The sequence below is a fragment of the Centropristis striata genome, chromosome 6, assembly GCF_030273125.1.
Source record: "Centropristis striata isolate RG_2023a ecotype Rhode Island chromosome 6, C.striata_1.0, whole genome shotgun sequence".
Lineage (NCBI taxonomy): Eukaryota > Metazoa > Chordata > Actinopteri > Perciformes > Serranidae > Centropristis > Centropristis striata.
Genome location: NC_081522.1, coordinates 10,223,831 through 10,244,637, shown reverse-complemented (window position 1 = coordinate 10,244,637; position 20,807 = coordinate 10,223,831). Strand labels below are relative to the sequence as shown.

General features: G+C 39.3%; 1 protein-coding gene across 2 annotated transcripts; it reads right to left on the bottom strand.

The window, feature by feature from the left end:
- Positions 1-1,931: 1,931 nt before the first annotated feature.
- On the bottom strand, positions 1,932-17,722 carry LOC131973159 (DNA-binding protein RFX7). Of its 2 annotated transcripts, XM_059335035.1 has the most exons (10): positions 17,357-17,722; positions 14,130-14,163; positions 10,665-10,749; positions 10,230-10,269; positions 10,017-10,139; positions 9,804-9,920; positions 9,177-9,261; positions 8,877-9,084; positions 8,303-8,598; positions 1,932-8,208 (listed from the first exon to the last, which is right to left on the bottom strand). In XM_059335035.1, the coding sequence occupies exons 1-10, from the start codon at positions 17,482-17,484 to the stop codon at positions 4,855-4,857; spliced, it is 4,470 nt and encodes a 1,489-aa protein (XP_059191018.1). In that variant the 5' UTR covers positions 17,485-17,722; the 3' UTR covers positions 1,932-4,854. The 2 variants fall into 2 exon arrangements, with proteins under 2 accessions (XP_059191018.1, XP_059191019.1); XM_059335036.1 differs by lacking the exon at positions 10,230-10,269 and having other exon boundaries at positions 10,664-10,749.
- Positions 17,723-20,807: the final 3,085 nt, after the last annotated feature.

Sequence of the window (20,807 nt, the reverse complement as noted above, 5' to 3'; positions counted from 1 at the left end):
TTTCCTCATCTGATCAAACAACAAAATAATCAAATGAACAAAATGATCAGATAATCCTGGAGGAATATTTTACATTAGAAAATATCTACAGTAGTGTTCAAAATAATAGCAGTCCAATGTGACTAACCAGATTAATCCAGGTTTTTAGTATATTTTTTTTATTGCTACAAGGCAAACAAGGTACCAGTAGGTGCAGTAGATTCTCAGAAAACCAACAAGACCCAGGATTGGTGATATGCACACTCTTAAGGCTGTGCAATTGGGCAATTAGTTGAAAGGGGGGTGTTCAAAAATATAGCAGTGTGGCATTCAATCAGTGAAGTCATCAATTTTGCGAAAAAAAAACCAGGTGTGAATCAGGTGGCCTCTATTTAAGGATGAAGCCGGCACTTGTTGAACATGCATTTCTCTTTGAAATCATAAGGAAAATGGGTCGTATAAGACATTGTTCAGAAGAACAGCGTACTTTGATTAAAAAGTTGATTGGAGAGGGGAAAACAAAAGATGTTCAAACAGTTATAGGCTGCTCAGCTAAAATGATCTCCAATGCTTTAAAGTGGAGAGCAAAACCAGAGACACGTGGCAGAAAACGGAAGACAACCATCAAAATGGATGGAAGCATAAGCAGAATGGCAAAGGCTCAGCCAATGATCAGCTCCAGGATGATCAAAGACAGTCTGGAGTTACCTGTAAGTGCTGTGACAGTTAGAAGACGTCCGTGTGAAGCTAATCTATTTACAAGACTCCCCTGCAAAGTCCCTCTGTTAAAAAAAAGGCATGTGCAGAAGAGGTTACAATCTGCCAAAGAGCACATCAACTGGCCTAAAGAGAAATGGAGGAACATTTTGTGGACTGATGAGAGTAAAATTGTTCTTTTTGGGTCCAAGGGCCGCAGACAGTTTGTGAGACGAGCCCCAAACTCTGAATTCAAGCCACAGTACACAGTGAAGACAGTGCAGCATCATGATATGGGCATGTTTCTCCTACTATGGTGTTGGGCCTATTTATCACATACCAGGGATCATGGATCAGTTTGCATATGTCAAAATACTTGAAGAGTTCATGTTGCCTTATGCTGAAGAGGACATGCCCTTAAAATGGGTGTTTCAACATGACAATGACCCCAAACACACTAGTAAACCAGCAAAATCTTGGTTCCAAACCAACAACATTGATGTTATGGAGTGGACCTTAATCCAATTGAGAACTTGTGGGGTGACATCAAAAATGCTGTTTCTGAAGCAAAACCAAGAAATGTAAATGAATTGTGGAATGTTGTTAAAGAATCTTGGAGTGGAATAACAGCTGAAAGGTTCCACAAGTTGGTTGACTCCATGCCACACAGATGTGAAGCAGTTATAAAAACTGTGGTCATACAACGAAATATTAGTTTAGTGATTCACAGGATTGCTAAATCCTAGAAACAAAAAAAGTTTTTACAAAATAGTTTTGAGTTTGTAAAGTCAACGGCAGACACAATTTTTTTTAACACCCCCCTTTCAACTAATTGCCCAGTTGCACAGACTTAAGAGCATGCATCACGAATGCTGGTTCTTGTTTTTCTGAGAATCTGCTGCACCTACTGGTAACTTGTTTGCCATGTAGCAATAAAAAATATACTAAAAACCTGGATTAATCTGGTTAGTCACATTGGACTGCTATTATTTTGAACACGACTGTATATATTTACATTAGAAAAGTTTAGTGCTCATGAAACTCATTCAGTTCTTATCCAGTTTGTGTGGACAAAACACAAGAGTGTGCTAAAAGTCAAGCATATTTCAAGGAGAATATTAAAATACAAGAATATTTCAAACCTTGAAAAATGTTAAAAATTATGCATGTTTCAAACTACAATCCCTGTAAATCAACCAATTCAATGATTCATTGTGACGTTTTCAAAACTGCAATGACTACTAGGTCATGTAAGGTTACTTTCTCTCATGCTTGAAGCATGTTTTTATTTACTGCAGTAAAATACAAAATCATCAGCACATAAACACACAAGAACATTCTTTAAAAAAGTTTATTGGCTTTTAAAACCACTTTAAAAATCTCACCAGTGAGTACTTTCCATTGAAAAAAGAAACAACGCGTTTGCAATATTAACAAGCTACTGTACATTAAGCAGTACACCAGACAACACCACAGAGGAGGGTTTTTTTCTACTGGTAGAAATGGACAAGATAGTCAAACAGAGTTGGTTCTGGGTCAGTCAAAGGTAAAGAATCAGAGTCACTGCTTGATGGAGCTCCTGTACTCATAAAGAGGTGCATTTCCTTCATTCAAATTCAAATATCAGTGCCTTATTGTTAAAGAAAAAGAATTACGAGAAAATGTTAAATTTCTTCACAAATGCATTTTTGCAAAATAAGAATATGTAAAATCAACAGAAAACAGTCATCAACATAACATTTAGAACAACATTAACTTAGTAAACAGCACATAACAAAAGTAACTCATGAAACTAGCACTGCCAGTCTGGTTAACAGAACCTGCCCAAATCACAGAAGACAGTGGTTACCAAGAATACAAAGTACAACAGAAGTCATCACACATGCGTGCGTACAATCATTTATCAACATAATGAGCATGTAGGTTTCAAAAGGTTGTTTAACTTTTTTTTCCCCTCAATGCTTTATATTCTCATGTATGAGAATGAGTAAGAAATGTGTATCTCACTGAGATTAATGCACATTTTGCTACAAGACAATTAGTCATTTTCTGACATTAATTTCCCTACTCATCTTGTCATAAAAAATATTTTTTGTCTTTTTTTTGTGGGCATCCATCATTACATTTGTCCATAAAGATGTGGCAAAGCCATGTGTCATAAAAATTTAGTGCAATAATGTGAACCTCCAAAGTTTGTTGAAACATGAGTAATCGTTTGTTTTTTTTCCAGTGTCTGCTGAAAGGCTTTGAGCACAATGTCTGTCACAGAGATATTTGCAACCAGCTAACAGTATCACAACTTTTTTTCTCAATATACCATGCTATTGATCCTGCTCAAAGCACACATCACTTCCGCAACTGCAGAGACCTATTATCTTTGAATAGAAAAAAAGTAAAAGAAAATCAGCAAGCGAGACCAGACAGCATTACTTTTACGACACATTGAGCCAGAAATGTAACACACAACATACAGTATCTTGCCGACTATAGATCTGTTAAGCTTTTTTTTCTCTTTTAAATGGCACATACTTAGCTAGAATAATGGCCATAATATAGTGTCTTGATACATCAAATCTCTATGTATCTATCCTATTTACAAATGGAGCTTAAACATGACTTATACAACATTGACAATAGCCAAAAACTCAAGCAAGCATCCTACTGAATCACAGAGCCTACCTGGCTAGCAGTGATGGTTTCAACATGCTTTCAGGTCCATGGTTACCTATGAAACATAGGACAGTGACCATTTCACAAATTTACATACTGTACATAAGATTTACGCAACTTAACCTTTTTTCCTCAAATGCAATAAAACTCTTTTATATCTCCGAGGCTGCCCGTTTCTCGTTGTTGTTAATGTTTACTAGGAGTGTCTCTATGTGTAATAATCTCTTATGTTATTCAAACAGATCATCTTTGGTATGGAAATAAGGCTGGATTCTCCACAAACATAATTTCTTTTCTTCTTGATCCCAAGATGACATCAAAACATAAATGTCAGCCTCTAGCTTTCTATGTAACTAAGCCTTCTCCATACCATTGATATTCTTATCCAAGCTGGGAGTATAGCATGCCAAAAAAAAAAAAAAAATCTCATGACTGAAAGTGTGCCTGCCATGGTTTATGGACAGCATATCAAATTCCTCTAAATCCATTACTGATAAGGGCACACACAGTGTAGTCGTTAGCCTATACAATACGCATCTATATTGTAACACTGCAAAACAAAAACAATAAGAAATAGTACTGAAAATATCAGAGTAACAGCTGCCTTGATATGATGAAGCTCTGGATGGTTCCGAAGTTTCTTAACATTATACTATATACAGTCTCTCTACAGATGGCATAAGGCCTTGGACTTTGGGAATAAGGCAGCCAGTTGTTGATTCCTTTCGATGTATAGTCCACAAAGTGGCCTGAATTCCCGTCTTCTCCCTACTGATTAATCTACTCCCTTTATAAGATATTAAACAGTACAAGAAGTATAGGCTTTAAGAAAATTTCACTCTTGGACAATGCTCAGATGTGAATCAGTGTTCCACTGATTTGGTATATGATAAAGTATAAAGATTATGTCATAAATTCAGCACCTGGCAGCATAAGATGCTACCCTTTTTTAATATTCAGATATGGCAGGCAAATGTACTACAACTATTATGTGCATATACTACAATCCCAATATTGTCTCCATTTGGTTGAACTTGAACTGCACACACTGAAAATAGTATACAATAGCATACTGTTTTTGGTCTTTTGTGCCAAATTTCAGACCCATCACTTTCTTTCACTGCGTGTCGGTTAAATACAAATATTGCATTATTGATTGGTTATAACATGGAAGATTATGTTTCTCTTAATGTTCATACCGTACAAACCTGCTCTTTGTAAGTGCATGCTGCCACCAAGTACTCACACTTTTTTACTTGAAATGCTTACATTTCTAATTTCAGATGAGGGAGAAAAAGTGGTGAAGCACTGAAACTCGAGGTGACAAATGAAAAGGAGAGAAGTAACTAAATGTCAGTAGGAGAGATTTTCTGGTAAGCCTGGCACTTTTAACAGAACGAATGGCAAAGTCCAGACAAATCCCAACAAACTATAGTTTGAAAACAGATAAACTACATACGCACCAAACAAACAACAGAGAACAGAAATCATACAGAGTAAAAGATAACATCAGCCCAGCATCTCTACTGTAGTAGGCTGGTCTTTGCTTTCTAGCCAGTCAAAACCAGAGTTCACAGTATCACTGCATATCTGCTGAAAAAGCGGGTCATTCTTCAGTTCTTCCAGTGTTGAGTCTTCATATTGTTCCTGCTGCTGATTAGGATCAAACAGCAGGTTGGTGTCCAACGTGTTAAGGTCAGTGATGCTACTGGACAGATCTGAGGTCAGTCTGATGTCGTTTGAGAAGTCAGACGCCACAGCGTTGAGCTCCGAAGCTACCTGACCCACCAACTGGGAACTGGGGTTGAGGCCATCATCCCCCAACAAGTCCTTGACAGTGTTGTTGAAATCCAGCTGTTGTTGCTCATCCTCCACCTCCTGCTGCTGTGTGCTCTGGAGGAGGAGCTGTGGTTGTGTCTGCACAGGATTCTCCTGGAGCTGCTGCTGCTGCTGCTGCTGGTCTTGCTCACCAGGACCTGCTTGTGCTTGGCTGTCCCCAGTGGAGAAACTCACCTGTTCTCCACTGCCAGTGGTGAGGTAGCCATGCTGCTGGAGCTCAAAGGCAGCAGGGCTGGAGCTAACAGGCAGCTGAGTCTGGTGAGAAGTTCCTCCAGAGAAGCCGGGAGTGGTCTCCAGGATCTGTGTGAGGTTCATACGGGCCGTGTAGTTGGAGGGGAGGTTGTTTATACCCAGGCCACGGACAGAATCATCCCCATCAGCCTCCATCTTGCTCAGAAGAACATTGGTGATTTTGGCGGTGTTACTCTGACCCTGCACAGGCAGCATCTCACTCTGCATCATGATGTTCAGGGGTACAGATTGGCTACGTTGCACCATGCTGTGGACAGAGCCGACCGTCTGGCTGTTGGACAGGATGCTGAGCACCTCAGAGGTGATGGGGGAGTTAAAGGGTGAAACAACGGTTCGGGTTGTGGTGGTGGCATTGGTGGTAGAGACGGCTGGAGGGCCGGTGTTGCCACTGAAGTTTCTCTGGCGCACTGCAGGACTGACACTGCGGCAACGGAAAGTACTGGACGCAGATGAGGTTGATGCCTTGCTGTCTAACGGTGCAGGCACAGCAAAACTCTCCTGTTTAGTGGGAGTAGTTACACCTGTTACTAGCTGCTGTTGCTGCTGCTGCTGCACCGGGGAAATGGGAGTCAAACGGCCAAAGTGAGCTCCATCCTGTCTCGATTGAGCTTGAAATGACTGACCGGGAATTGCAAAGGCATGTGGTTTACGAAACTGGTCATCTACCAGGTCTTGGTAGCTGGGCAGAATGCCGATGCTGTGGTTGGGCAAAGGACCTGCAGAGTTGCTGTTGTAGCGGTTGTTGATCCACTCCAGTTTGGCCTTGTCAGGGTGTGTTGCCATCGGCCTCTGCATGGGCTTAACAGGGCTGCTGGAGACAATACTGGCGTCATGATAACCTGTGATACTTGAGTTAATAGGAGTGAACGCAAAAGGGTTCCTGCACTCCACTGGGCTTGGGGGCACGCTGCTACTGCAGTTGGACAGTGGTGTGCTGATGGGGGTGTGGCGACCCATGGCTCCATCCACAGGGGTGATGGGAGCCATGCGGGAGCAGGGACTCTCTCTCGTCAGGCTGTGCCCAAGCGTCATTTCGGAGGTGGGGGTGGGTGTTGGAGTTGGAGTTGGCGTTGGAGTGGGAGTTTGGACAGGAGTGGTACTGCTGTGGGCAGAGTGGAAGAAGGTAGTGCCGGCCTGGTGAGCATTAAGGATAGAGCCCTGACCGCTGGCTGACTGGCCTTGTAAAGACACATCGACACAGCTACCAAACAGACCCTTCAGCTTCATCTGCTCCTCCATTTGGACAAGCTCCTCCACGATGCTGTCCTGGGTCATGTCATCATCATTGAACGGGAAGTAGTCCATGCTCGGCTGAGAACCTGCAAAGTCAACCATCTCCTGCGTGAGGGTGAGCTGGCCCGAGGCCTCGGAGGGTTGAGCTATAATGGAAAGTTGGTCAGTGGGGGCTTGTTTGTGTTCTGGTATCTGCTGCGCAAACGCCTGCTTCCGAAGCTCATCAAGCTGCCCCTCCTCCCATATTGTGCTCTTTAAGTCACTCATCACAGAGGCTTCGTGTGCTCCTGAGTTGGCTGGTATGGCATGAGGGTCCCCGGTGATCTCACGTAGCAATGCCTGATCTGATGTGTTGTTACCAACTGCTCCAGTGCTGGTATCAGTGCTGAGAGGATGGTCTTCGCGTTTCACCACCAAGGCCTGGGGTTTGACAACAGTCTGGGTGCCCTCGGTATGTGTGATGGGTGAGTCGGAGAGTGCAAGGATCTGTGTGGGCCCTATGGGGGTGTGTTTCACAGTCACTTTGCAGGGGGCGCTCTCCGATCTGGCAGGTGTTCCCAGTCTGGGGATCCTCTTCAGTGCAGCACTGACTCCAGGTTTGGGATTGTCAATTAGAGTCAGTGGCTGCTGGGAGATAAACACCCTCTTCACAGGAATCACATGGGAGTCCCCGCCTGGGCCTGTGCGCTTCCTGGGGCTCTTGGCATCGAGGCAGGGATCCTTCGATGTTGGGGTAACAGCGGAGGAGCCATTGGATGACGTGTTGCCATTGGAGTTCTGATTATCAACAGTCAAGTACAAAGTACTGTCATGGCAGTTACTGTTATTGCTGTCCTGAGTCCCAGCTGCAGTTACCGACATGGGAGGGGATGTGGGGTCATTTTTTATCCTTATCCCTTTGTCCGGTCCCGGAGAACACTTAATCAGGAAGCTTGGCTCACTGGCAGCCCTGAACTTTGCCATTCTCTCCTCTTTCACCCCAGCAGCAGTTCTATCTGTGCCAGAGGCGAGATTATTGTCATTTCCAGCTTCAGACACCACTTTGGAGTCAGTGGAGGGGTTTGGGGTGGAGATTAGGGCACTGGGTCTGATTGCAGGAGACTGAGAGGCAGCCAAGCTCCCGCCTGGTTGCTGCTGAGAATCATCTAAAGCAGCTATGGTGTTCACACCCGCCGATGCAGGACGCACGGTTGTGCTGCTGCTGCTGGGAGCCAGAGCAATGGCCGTCATCTTCACCACGTTGACCGAGCTGACGTGGGGAGTGGGCATCACAGTTTTTATGGGGCTGTTGGTGATGAGCAGGGTGGGGGGTGAGCGCAGCGTGATGGCACTGGTGGCAGAGGGCTTGGGCAGAATTTGTGCGTACCGTGTCCCGTGTCGTGCCAGCCGGTCACCCACAGGACTAGCTGAGATGTTCTGGGGATGTTTGGGGGACTGTTTAAGAGACTGAGTGACCATTTGGAAGTTCACAGGCAACACCTTCCCGTCTGTTGTCCCAACAGGACTGGGTGAGGTCATCAACTGCCTGCCTCTCTGTACCTAGGAGAAGAAAAGTGAAAACATTCATTTACATTTACATTATTTCTCAATTACATATCTGAGCATAAAAAGTGGGATAAATTCAGCCACATACCGTGACTGGGCTGGGGACAGCTGCTACCACGATGCCTATGGTGGGCTGAGGGGAGAGCAGAGCTGGGCTGCCACAGGGGATGGTGGGGCCGGGGGTACTGGCCTCGGTCCTCTTGACCTGGGCTTCAGTGGGCAGGGGTGAGTGGAGCTTCTGCTCCTGTTGCTTCTTCTGGATTTTGCGCTGCAGTTGCTGCTTTGCATCAACAGAGGGAGAGGGCAGGGTCTTCACCTGGGGCTGGAAAGAGTTAGCCTCAGCTGTTGGCACAAACGCAGACGCTGGAGTTGGCGTCTTCATTCCTGTCAAAAGAAGAAAAAGATGAAAGAATTATGATTGGCAAATAGACAGTGTCATATAGAGCAAAGCACTTCAAACCAGGCACAGCCAATATTGACCATTTCAATAGGCCAACAGTTGTTACAGAAGCGATAAAACATCCAACAACTGAGCGTTAACATCGTCCTACTCAAATAACACTATAATATGATGCTGTCAACTATGAGTCACAACTAAAGATTACCTTCACAAACACAAAGGAGTAAAATCATAATGCCAGCAGATCAGAGGACATCTTTACCTGTGGGTGTTCCGGTCATAACAGTGAGTGCAGCCATGGACTTAGTACCAATGTAGTGGCTATTGAGCAGGAAGCGGGCCAGGTCCTCCACATTGTCAAACTGACGACTCAGGACCTTTTGGGCCCACTCACACACCAGTCCACAGGCTGCGGATCTCATTTCATCCTCGGCGCTCGGAGACTGGCCTGACGACTCCATCAGTTCACACTACAGACGAGAGCAGCAGGTGGATGAACATCGGACTGTTTTAAAAAGTCTAACTAGATATTTACTGTTTGATTTTTTGCAGCGCTACTTACCCCATCACCTGATTTCTGCAAGTCCAGGTTGGGTAAGGATGGCATGTGAACAAAAGCTTTCTTCCTTAACCCGCTATAACAGTATGTGCGAAGGAGTTAAGGAGTCTGAAACATAATGATTATGGAAACTGCAACAAATAACCTGCTTACAATATTGACTGTGAATCCAGAAACTTAAAATCAAAATAATGACAAAGACTTAGTGTGTCAAAAATAATGAATTAGTACCTAAAAATAATAATCACTCAAACTCCCTCAAAACATTGAGACACCTTCTTAAAATAATGACTTAATATATCATAATAATGAAAAGTTTTCTCAAAATAATGACTTAGTATCTTTTGATAAAGAAAAAAATAAGTCATATACCAAAGGTCATAGGTCATATAACATTTAAGAAAAGTTTCTCATTATAATGAGGATTTTAAACACAAGGCTTAGTATTTTACTTATTTTCAGTCTTTGGGCTTCCACACATCCGATCCAGACGAGATACAAAAACAATCTGATTCTGGAAACGGCATCAACTAACCTGCTCACAATTTGAAGCCAAAATAAAGTGTAACACGGATAGATAAAAACACAGGAATATACAGAAAGACTTTGTGACTCAAAATGAAAGGATATTTGGATTTGCCCCTCATACCCAGTCGACGTGCCTTCATGTTAGGAAAGACATTCTTCATGATCTTTCCAAAGTCTGCTGCACTCAGTGGATTGTAGCCGAGATTGTCACAATAGCTCCTGGAAGAGAAGAGAAGAAGAGAATCCTCCGTAAGACTAGTGAAACACGGCACCGTTTTCTGTTCCCCTGACCCCACAGTTAAGTCACACACTCACTTGTATTCATCATACACCTCTTGCTTTGGGAGGGAAGTCTCTGGGTGCTCTTCTAGGTGATTTCGTATCCAGTTGAATGCATACATCTGTTGAGTACGGCTTGACGACATGGAACTCTGATCACTGAAATTGGTACAGAGGAAAAATAAATCTGGTGAGGCTGTGTCCTCGATTTGTATGCATCATTTCTTGTTAATACAGAAACTTTAATACCATAATCCAGGAGTGGAGGACCCCCTCTCATTCTCAGTCCAAATGGGCAGAATTGGGGGGTTGGGGTGATGAATAGATATGGGGAAACAAATGAAACACAGACAGCTAGGTATAGCAAAAGTCTACATAGATCAGTGGTTTGCTTCATAATGAAAATCAATCATACAGCGGGAAAATGAATGATAATTTTGCATTTTAAAAAAACTCACCAGTGACAAACAACCCCCCAAAAATGTCAAAAACTTCAGATTTTTCAGGAGCTAGCAGCCTAAACTGTGTCTGCAGCCAGTGGATAGTGACTTGAATTTTTGACAAGCAATGAGACAACAGTGCCAATAATGCAATGAGAGCCACAACAAGCAGCCATGTGTGTGTGAGACAAAAAACGGCCAAAGAGCAAAGAAGGAAAATGTGTGTATGTGTGTGTGACATACCTTTTGTCATTGCCACTGCTGGGACCAGAAGGCAACTTCAGGTAGAGGTAGAGTTTTTCGATGTCTGTAAACTTCTCAACATCTTGCTGTAAAAATAAAATCATCACAAAAGGGGAAAAAAAGATTATTCATACAAAACACATTTAAAAAAGAACACAATCTATAAATGTATGCTTCACAGAGAATAAGGATATAAGGATAAAAGGCTCTTCACAACAGAAGCCCATTTCTACCGATGAAAATAAAAAGGAAAGATCCTGGAAGCCATTATAATAAGAAACCTTCATGAAATAATGACATTGTATCTTTGAATAATGACATGGTATCTCAAGTTAACGACTTAATTTGGCAAAATTATGAGAAACTTTCTCAAAATAGTAACTTAGTATCTCAAAATGATGAGAAACTGTTGTTTCTTCATATTGTCATATTTTAGTCAATATGATGACATACAGTCATGGAAAAAGTTATTAGACCATTGTTTTCATAAATTTCTTGTTCATTTTAATGCCTGGTACAATTATTGTCTCAAAATTATGAGAAACTTTCTCAAAATAGTGACAGTGTGTCAAAAAATGGCTTTAAAATACTGACTTAGTATGTGAAAATACTGACTTGGAATCGCAAAATAATGAAAAACCTTCTCAGAATGACTTAGTATCTAAAAAAAAAAAAAAAAAAACTAAAAAAAACCCCAGACATTTTATGTGAAAAATGATGACTTTGTATCTGAAAATATTTACTTAGTATCTCAAAATAATAAATTAGTATGTACACATAATGTATAAGTACATAAAAATAAGCAAATCTGTCAAAAATAATGAGAAACCTTCAAAATAATGACTTAATATCTCATAATAATAAAGTTTCACATCATTTTTAGATACTCAGTCATTATATTAAGAAAGTTTCTCATTATAATGACTTAGATGATTTTAAACAAAGCAAGTTTTCACTTTATTTTCATTCTTTACTGGTAGAAATGGACTTCAATCCCCCTCCCGGCCAGCTACATGTAACAATCTGGTTCAGATTTTAGCGCGGATTTTGAAACGCACACTAGCTCCTCACCATTGATTCCACCCCAACTGCTCTTCAGTTGGTTTCTAAGAACAGACTCATCTCACCTCTTTGCTTTACTATTCGCCTCTTTGTTGCTAAGGGAACCAATCCTTGTTTGAATGAGGTGAGAGCTGTCAGCTAATGAGCAGTGAATGAAAACGCTATTTACTACTCCCCATCGCTACGAGCACAGAGTGGATTAGACCTTCGTTCCTCATACAATCATTGGATCTTTAACACCGTGCCCTAAAATGCTCATTTTTTAAAACATTTTAATTTTACCTTTTCACCGGATATCAAAATGTATACCAGTAACCTGGAATGTTTGATTTAATTAGATTTTATACAAATTACAAATTAACATCTCAGAATGTGAATTTGAGAATCAGATAGAGGAGCCACCCAATGGCTACACCATGTAAGTAGCACCTGTAGGTTCCACTGCAACAAACATGGAGAATATACATATACTTATATATTACGCCACAATATTTTACTACTTAATGTGCTTTGATTGTTCCTCTTTTGATCGGCACTTTTTTGAAAATGTCATTCATACATACAGGACATTGCTGCATTTTTATAATTTAGAGAGTCAAATTGTGAAGTTTTATTTCTATTTTAGTCACTTGTTAGCTCTTCACAACAGATGCCCATTTCTACCAATAAGATTAAAAAGGAAAGATCCTGGAAGCCACTATAATAAGACACTTTCCTGAAATAATGACATTGTATCTTTTAATAACTACATAGTATCTAAAGATAACGACTTAATTTCACAATATCATGACAAACCTTCAAAAATACAGGATTTAGTATCTCAAAATTATGAGAAACTGTTTTTTCTTCATTCGTCATATTTTAGTCAATATGATAATATACAGTCATGGAAAAAGTTATTACACCATTGTTTTCATAAATTTCTTGTTCATTTTAATGCCTGGTACAACGAAAGGTACATTTGTTTGGACAAATATAATGATTTTGATTATTATCAAGAAAACCATGGAAAATGTCTAGATATCAGCTCTTAAACTAAACTCTTGTGATCTATTTTATTGTTATCATTATATTTGTTCAAACAAATGTAACTTTAGTTGTACCAGACAGTAAATGAACAAGAAAGCAAGGAGAAAACAAGGGTGGTCTAGTACACCATTGCCTCTCTTAACACTGGCTTTACAGGGTTTTTTCCGCCAAAGTAATTTGACAGTTATTTAATTCTAACTAAGTCGAAACCGCCATGGTTTTAATAAAACCTTCCCATAATGCATCTTGGTACAATATTACATATACGGCCATTGACAAGTTTGGAATTCCCTGTTATATTGAGGTATTTCTTCTTAATAATGTAATAATTTTAACAGAGATTTAAAAAAAAAAAAAAAAAAATCTGTATACCAAAATGTGTAGGAAATGTTAAATTATTCAAACTTCCATTTAGTCGATTTAGTCCCAACTGTGTTGCACGACAGGAAAGAACACTGATGGAACCATTTCCCCACAAATAACCTTTGATTTTGAATTTTTGGACTTTTTAAAACCCGAAGGCATGAAATAAATCTTACAAAACGAGTAAAAACTCAAGGTTTTGCATGAGGACATTCATAAACTTCTCATTGGTAGTGTATGTCGTGATAAAATGTATAATGATAAGTGTTTTCACTCTTTTGTCTTGTCACATTTACATTCTGTGCACATATAATTATACAGTAAGGAGCTCCTGATATTCAACCCACGACCCACGCGAAGCATATAATATTACCAGGTGTAAAGGATCTGTTAGACATTTCTTTGCCCCAATCTGACATCGTACTGTGTGCAACAGTGTTGATGTGTAAGCATCTGAAGTGCTGCTAACACATAAAAGGGACTAAACCTGCCTGCTGGAATCTGTCAAACAGCAGACAGACTTATTGAAATTAAAATAGAAACTGAAAACGGTCTGTATTTTCTAATGTTAAGAAGAAGAATGGACAAAGCTTTATCATGCAGCTTTGATGCCACTGACATGGATTTGTTGCCGAGACACTTTTTTAGCTCAGATAAACCCACAACAAAATGTGCATAAACAGACACATTTAACATGTGGCAAGAAAACGTATGTGAACCCTTTGAAATTATTATTATTAACATTGTCATAAAATGTGATCTGATCTACATCCATGTCCCAAGAATAGACAAATACAATGAGCTTAACCTGATACCAAACAAACAATTATAATATTTCATGTTTTTTATTAGACACATCCAATAATCTAATGCAGAAAACTAAGTCATTTCAAAGGGTTCACATACTTTTTCTTACCACTGTACATATGTTTAAAAAATACTCAATGTTGGCAGTGTAAATTAATTTGTATATTTCAATCTGTGTATTTATAGGCCAATATAAGATACTCACCAATATGCTGTCCACTTTTGATTGTACAGATTTGCTACAATGAGAAAGAGAGCAAAAGCCAGAAATGTCAATAAATATGACTTTTAGATGACAGTAACATTGATACATGCAGGCTTTATTATTTCAATTATTTTTTTATTTCCTATCCGTTCTCTTTGTATGATAGAAAACTAGTCATGTAAATTAGTCTTTGCATGAACAATCAGTAAGACAATGTATTGAAATTTAATATTTCTCCTACAACCACTGTAATTTAATCTTATAATTTTAAATAATTAGTAGTATAATCTTCAAAGTCTCCTAAATTATAATACAAAAAGAGATGCATCAAGAGATTGAAATCAACATAATGTCACATTTTTGTCTTCTATATCTACTCAGATATCATCACATGCAGCAGCTTTGGAAAGTATTCAGTCACTTTCTGCACATTTTGTGTTTAAGATTTATTCCAAAATGTATCTAATGTCCTTTAAGCAAGTACACTTTTCAGAATGTTTTTGCAAGTTTATTTAAAATATGAATATCTCATTTGCATGAGAATTCAGGCGCTTTATTGACAATCAACTCTGGCAGAAATCACAGCATCAAGTCTTCTTCCTGGCATTTCCTCTAAAAATAAATTGCTGTGTGAACTGCCGTCTTCAGGTCTTTTCACAGATGTTTTTTGAGCTTCATCTGGGTTATTCAAGGACATTTTAAGACTTATCACAAAGCTGCTCCAGCATTGTCTACGCTGTCGTGCTGAATGGTCAGTCTTCACCTTCGGCCTACGGTTCTGTTCACTCTGGAGAAAGTTTACTTCAAGTTCCTTGAAGCATTTTTGTTTCATTCATTCTCTTCTGCCACTCTGCTTAATTATCATGAGTTGTATTAACCAGGTGAGGCCTTGAGTTGGAGTCCTGGTGGCTCCATACTGGTTCCACTTCATAATGATGGAGCCCAAAGTGCTTTTATACCCACATTTACACATCAAAATGATCACTAAGGACCAAGCAGAGTCCCTAGGATATCATGGCCTGTGAATTATGGAAACATTTTCAAATGAAGTCCAGTCATTTGAATTTGCAACAGAAGAACACCAATTAACTTCTAGTTTGTGTCCTCTTTCACTACTGCCTATATAATCGCAGCAAATTCAGATTATTTTTTTTCTGACACTTCAGAATTATCATAATTTTGCATCATAATTGGCAGATGTGGTGCATCACCACTGCAATTTTGAAAGTTATGTATTGCACTGGAGGATCCATGCCTTGGACATATCACTCATTATAACTGTTTTGTTATAAGTGTTAATAATAACATTAACAATAGCTCTGTTGTATTTAAAAGGGACAGCCCGCCCAGCCAAAAAAAAATCCATATTTTTCCTCTTACCTGTACTTCTAATTATCAATCCAGATTGTTTTCCGTGAGTTGACAGTTCTGAAGATATTGGCTGTAGAGATGTCTGCCTTCTCTCAAATATAATAGAATTATATGGCACTTTGCTTGTGGTGCTCAAAGTGCCAAAAAACACCAGCAACAGCAAATATATTTTTCTATAAATCAAGAACCGGTTACTCAAGATAATCCACAGATCTTGTTATGAAAAGGTTCTTATAGAAAGTAGTTTATTTTTTGTATAATTCCTACAGGAAACTGCTCTCAACACACAAGACTTGTGGATTATTATTAACCGGTGTCATGATTAATGGAAGGTGACAATAATGTCTATTTTTTTAAATGTACTATATAGTTCCATTATATTAGAGAAAAATTATGCAGTGGATATCTCCAACACTCTGCAACACGCACCAAAACAATATAGACTGATAAACAGCACTACATTGTAACATAAAAACATCATATTTTTGGTGATCTGTCACTCAAGTGTCCCAGTAACTCTGACAGTGTACCAGAGTGCACAATACCAGGACCTTGAAACTGAAGCAGCTAAAGAAAATTCAACCATCAATAATTTCTTTATTATTTTTTTTTTTACACCTGTACTTTTCCTTCTGTGACATGGTGAAATGTCTTGTGCAAAAACAATAAAAACAGGCAGATTGTAACATGTTTTCAGGCCACTACATATTTTCAAATTCAGAATTTGGACACAAATTATAAAAACAAAACGACTGCAGTTGCACCAAAGAAGGAATATCAAAGGCTCTTATGCAGCCTAAATGAGCAATTTCCTTTGTAGAAATGTTAAAGTTGACATTTAAAATAAATTGAACACAACAACAAAAAACCCTCTAAAAACCCATTTAAATTTTTTCATTGTCGGTTATTGTGCGGGCACATTTATTCTAATTCAAATTAAACCTATAAAATGTTAAATGTGAATGGGGTTTACAATATGTCATAACATCTTTACAGTTACTGGTTATATTAGCGCCTTATTGCACCTTCTGAACACACATTCACTTTTCAGTTATTATTACTTATTACTTATTATTATAGACAGTTATTATTCACCATCTCATATTTTATATAATAATTTCAGTGTTTATATTTAATGAGATTTTATTACAAAATGTTACTGTACATAATTTTCTACCTTTGAATTTTTTGAATATTATTGTGAGCTTTACTGTACCGTTTGTTGGACAATATAAGCTACTGGGTACCTGAATTTCCCTCATGGGAAATAAAACATCTATATATACATCTCTATACTATCCAAGTAGATGTATATATTAAAATGCCAAGTTGATTTTAACCAAACATACTGCATGTTGATTGGAAAATCAGGAATAAAACAGAAATAATTTAATAATTTCCAAAGCCACTGCAGAGACTGAATATGTAAGAACTTAATGCATCATTATGAGAGCGCATTGCATTGTTATTAGCAGCATTAAATCAGTGTGAGGCTGTCTCTCTGTGTGGAGCTGTCTGGTTTGACACCTGTCATCCTGAGCATCAGCACCACCGGTGGATGTGGTGTCATCTATCACATGGCCTCCTATGGCTCGATGCTAATCATTACAGCTACTACAGCTGTTAATAACCGCACGTTAACGTGTTATTAAGGCATAAACAGGTAGCAAGCAGCGTAGCTTTCCTCGTTGTTGTTGCATTTCCGTTAAATATCTCGGGTTAGCACGGGAGCACTCGTGTTATTTTCAGCCGCTTTGTGCAGCCTCCCTGCCACCCCACAGCTAGATACGCTAATTATGAGGCTACGGCTAGCGAAAAGGACAGTGTAGTTGCTTGAGGATTATTTCCATCCTTACCAAATTGAATTCTTTATTTTGAACTGTAACGCGTTAGCCTCGGGCCCCTGGAGTCCTGGCACCAGCGCTGGAAGAGAGCCTAATCCCGAGGCAGGCTTCTGACCAGGTTGTTGTTGATCATCAGCCATCACGATGGAGGGGTGGTGGGGGAGCTTTAACAAGTAGGCCTCATCCCCGGCTGTGCACTGCACCGGACCCACCGCTGCTGGAGCGGCTCAGTCAGCTAGGACAGCCCGCTGAATCCACCACAGAGCATGGCTACAAACGCTGTGATCTGACCCTCGCGAAACACAAAACTAAACCAAAAAAAACACCCGGGAATACAAAAGGCATTTCGCAGAGGTCTCTCCGCTGCCGCAAATAGCACGCCTGCAGCAGCCAGCAGCAGCTACAGACGAGCTGCCTGCGTCAAGTCACACACAGGTGGCACGCACAAGCCCGGAAGTACGCGGGGGTTTGGCCTCCAAAATAAAAGCATTATTTTAATTTAATTTTATTTAATTTTATTTAACCTTTATTTAACCAGGAAATATCCCATTGAGATTAAGAACCTCTTTTTCAAGGGAGCCCTGGCCAAGAGGCAGCAAACACAAAATACAGTTAAATATTTACAGAAGACACAGACCTTAAACGCGTTGTGAGAAACAAGTGCATATTGTGGAATTGGCCTCAATAACTCTCGGTTTGGATTTAAAAGTGCTCAAAGAAATGAAGTCAGTTAGTTTTCAGTCTTTCTCTAGCATATTCCATGCATAAGGTGCAGAGTAAACAAATGCCTTTTTACCCAACTCTGTACGAGCATAAGGGACAGAAAGCAATAATTGATCTTGTGAACGAAGAGAATAAGATCCAGCATTTCTCAGAGTAATTAAGGTGCAAATGTATGAAGGCAGCAGTCCCAATATTGCCTTATAAATGAAAGTATACCAATGACTAGCCCTTCGAGTGGCCAGAGCAGGCCACCCTACCCGAGAGTATAATTCACAATGGTGAGTGGACATCTTACAGTTAGTAATGAACCTCAAAGAAGCATGATAAACAGTATCAAACATTCTAAGACATTGAACAGCAGTATTCATGTACAAAAGACCTCTGTAATCCAACACAGATAAAAATGTTGCAGTGACAAGACACTTTTTTTACATTAAAAGAAAAACACAACTTATTTCGAAAATAAAAACCCAATTTTAACCTTGTGTTTAGCCTAAGTGAGAGAAAATAAAATAGAAACAGCTAAAAGCTTTTTTTTTAAAGAAAAAAGAGTAAAACATCAGGAAAATAGACCATATCACACCTGTCTTAAAATCACTGCACTGACTGCCTGTGTGTCAAAGAACAGATTTTAAAATCCTTTAGCTTGTTTACAAAGCACTAAATGGTCTCAGCTTCAGATATATCTCAGAGTTACTTGTTTGTTATGAAGCATCCAGACCCTTGAGGTCATCTGGGACAGGTTTACTCAGTGTTCCCAGGAAACCAAGCAAGCTGAAGCTGCATTTAGCTTCTCAAAAGGTGCTCCTCAACTATTCAAATCAAATCAAAACTACTTTATTTATCCCTGAGGGGAAATTCAGTTAGTCTGGTAGAATCTCTGGAAGATTGAGACAGCCTGATGGCTGTAGGAACTGTTCTTTATCATCTTCTAAATACATTTTTGCTGTCTTAATATTAAATTTCAATTCTGCCTCTGCAAAAAATACATGAAATACACATTAAGCGTATTTCATGTATTTTTTGCCTCTGTAAAGCACTTGAATGACCTTGTGTATGAATGGTGCTATACAAATAAATCTGCCTTGCCTTGCCTAAAACAAATTAAAAGACCCCTTCCTAACATGGTTGCAGAAGAGAGGCCCTCCGCCTGTATACCTTCAGAAAAAATATGTTTAATGTATGGTAGTTAATGGGAAGAGTCAAACATTTTTGATCCTGTTTGAATTGTAATGCTGCCATTTTTGGGTTGTACAACAAACATACATGAAGCGGTGTACCAACTACACTTCTTTGAGGTAAAATTTCTGGCTTTCTCAAAGGGGTCTGTTGGGTTTAAAGAGGAGGTTTCCATTCGATTCAATTCGATTTGATTAGATTCTTTTCTATTCACTATTCCTTTATTAGTCCCACAATGGGACAGCAAAAAGGGTACAGTAAAAATAGAAAGAATTATCAATTAAATAGCAATAAATCACACAAGCAATATTATCAATTATCAAGACAATTTAGACAAGATATGTATTGCTGTGGATGGGGTCACAGCCACATAAAAAAATTCAGTTTAATTTTATTGCTATATTAAGAATATTTACCATGCTCTCAAACTGCCTGGCCATTACTTTTGCTTTCTTCACAGACACCAGACTGTATATCAGACAACATATAACAGCGACAAATACCAATAAGTGATACAGATTATATCAATGTTGCCTTTAAAAAAACTATTCAAAAGTAAATCTTGCTTTATTTTATTTTAATTATCTTTCTTGAAAGGTATTCCCACTCCTAAAAACTGTCAAAAAGTCTTACGTAGGATTCATTGTTAAATAAACGCTTCCTTGTTTTGTCATTTGCCCTCTTGTAGTCATTTTAACAGAGTTTTAATTTAAAAACCCTGGCGGGGATTTTTTAGTTTTTCACTGTGTTTCCTGTAACTTGACGCAGGTCTGTGCGCTGCAGTTCCGCTGTCAGCCGGCGGGGGCGCTGCTGCAGGAAGCTGGCTGATCAGATAGTGACAATGACGGGTAAACAGCCAGGATGATATCACTTCAACATGTAAACCGGTCATTTAGCAGCGCGTGTATTGATTAAATCATCCACCAATATGTTTCTATCGAAGGATAATCTGATGAGACTCTCCCTGAGAAAATGCACAAACACCAAACAGATTGTTCCAAGATTTCTCTTTGCTCATCACACAGCTTACTATTTTTTCCTTCGGCTGAAATCTGAGACACAGCTGGCGGAAAAAATAACCCGAGAGGATGAATTGAATCGAGACTGTCTGTACCAGATATAAATAAAACGTTTACTTATGTCACACCAAAAAAACTGCTTTAAAATGACCTAAAATACACATATGTCCCGTTAATTTGAGTATAAATAATTTATTTAACCTCCTAATAATCAATAATGTTTTTATTTCTCCTTCATGACACATATAAATGAGTAAAATTGAGAGGAATGAAGCCACCAGGTCAAGAAAAACAAGACCTAAATAATTATTTTATCATGACATATTTTATGCTGCCATCTGTTGATGGAAACAGGTAATGTTACTCCACTGCTCCACTGACACCATGCTCATGAAACATAATGCAAGACAGCAATAGACCCACACACACAAACACACACACATGGTAAAGGCATGTACAGACAAGTTCACAGTGACTCCTCAGATCAAGAACAGCAGGAACAAGAAGCAATAATAGAGATGTTGCTATGTGGTTTCTGTTTG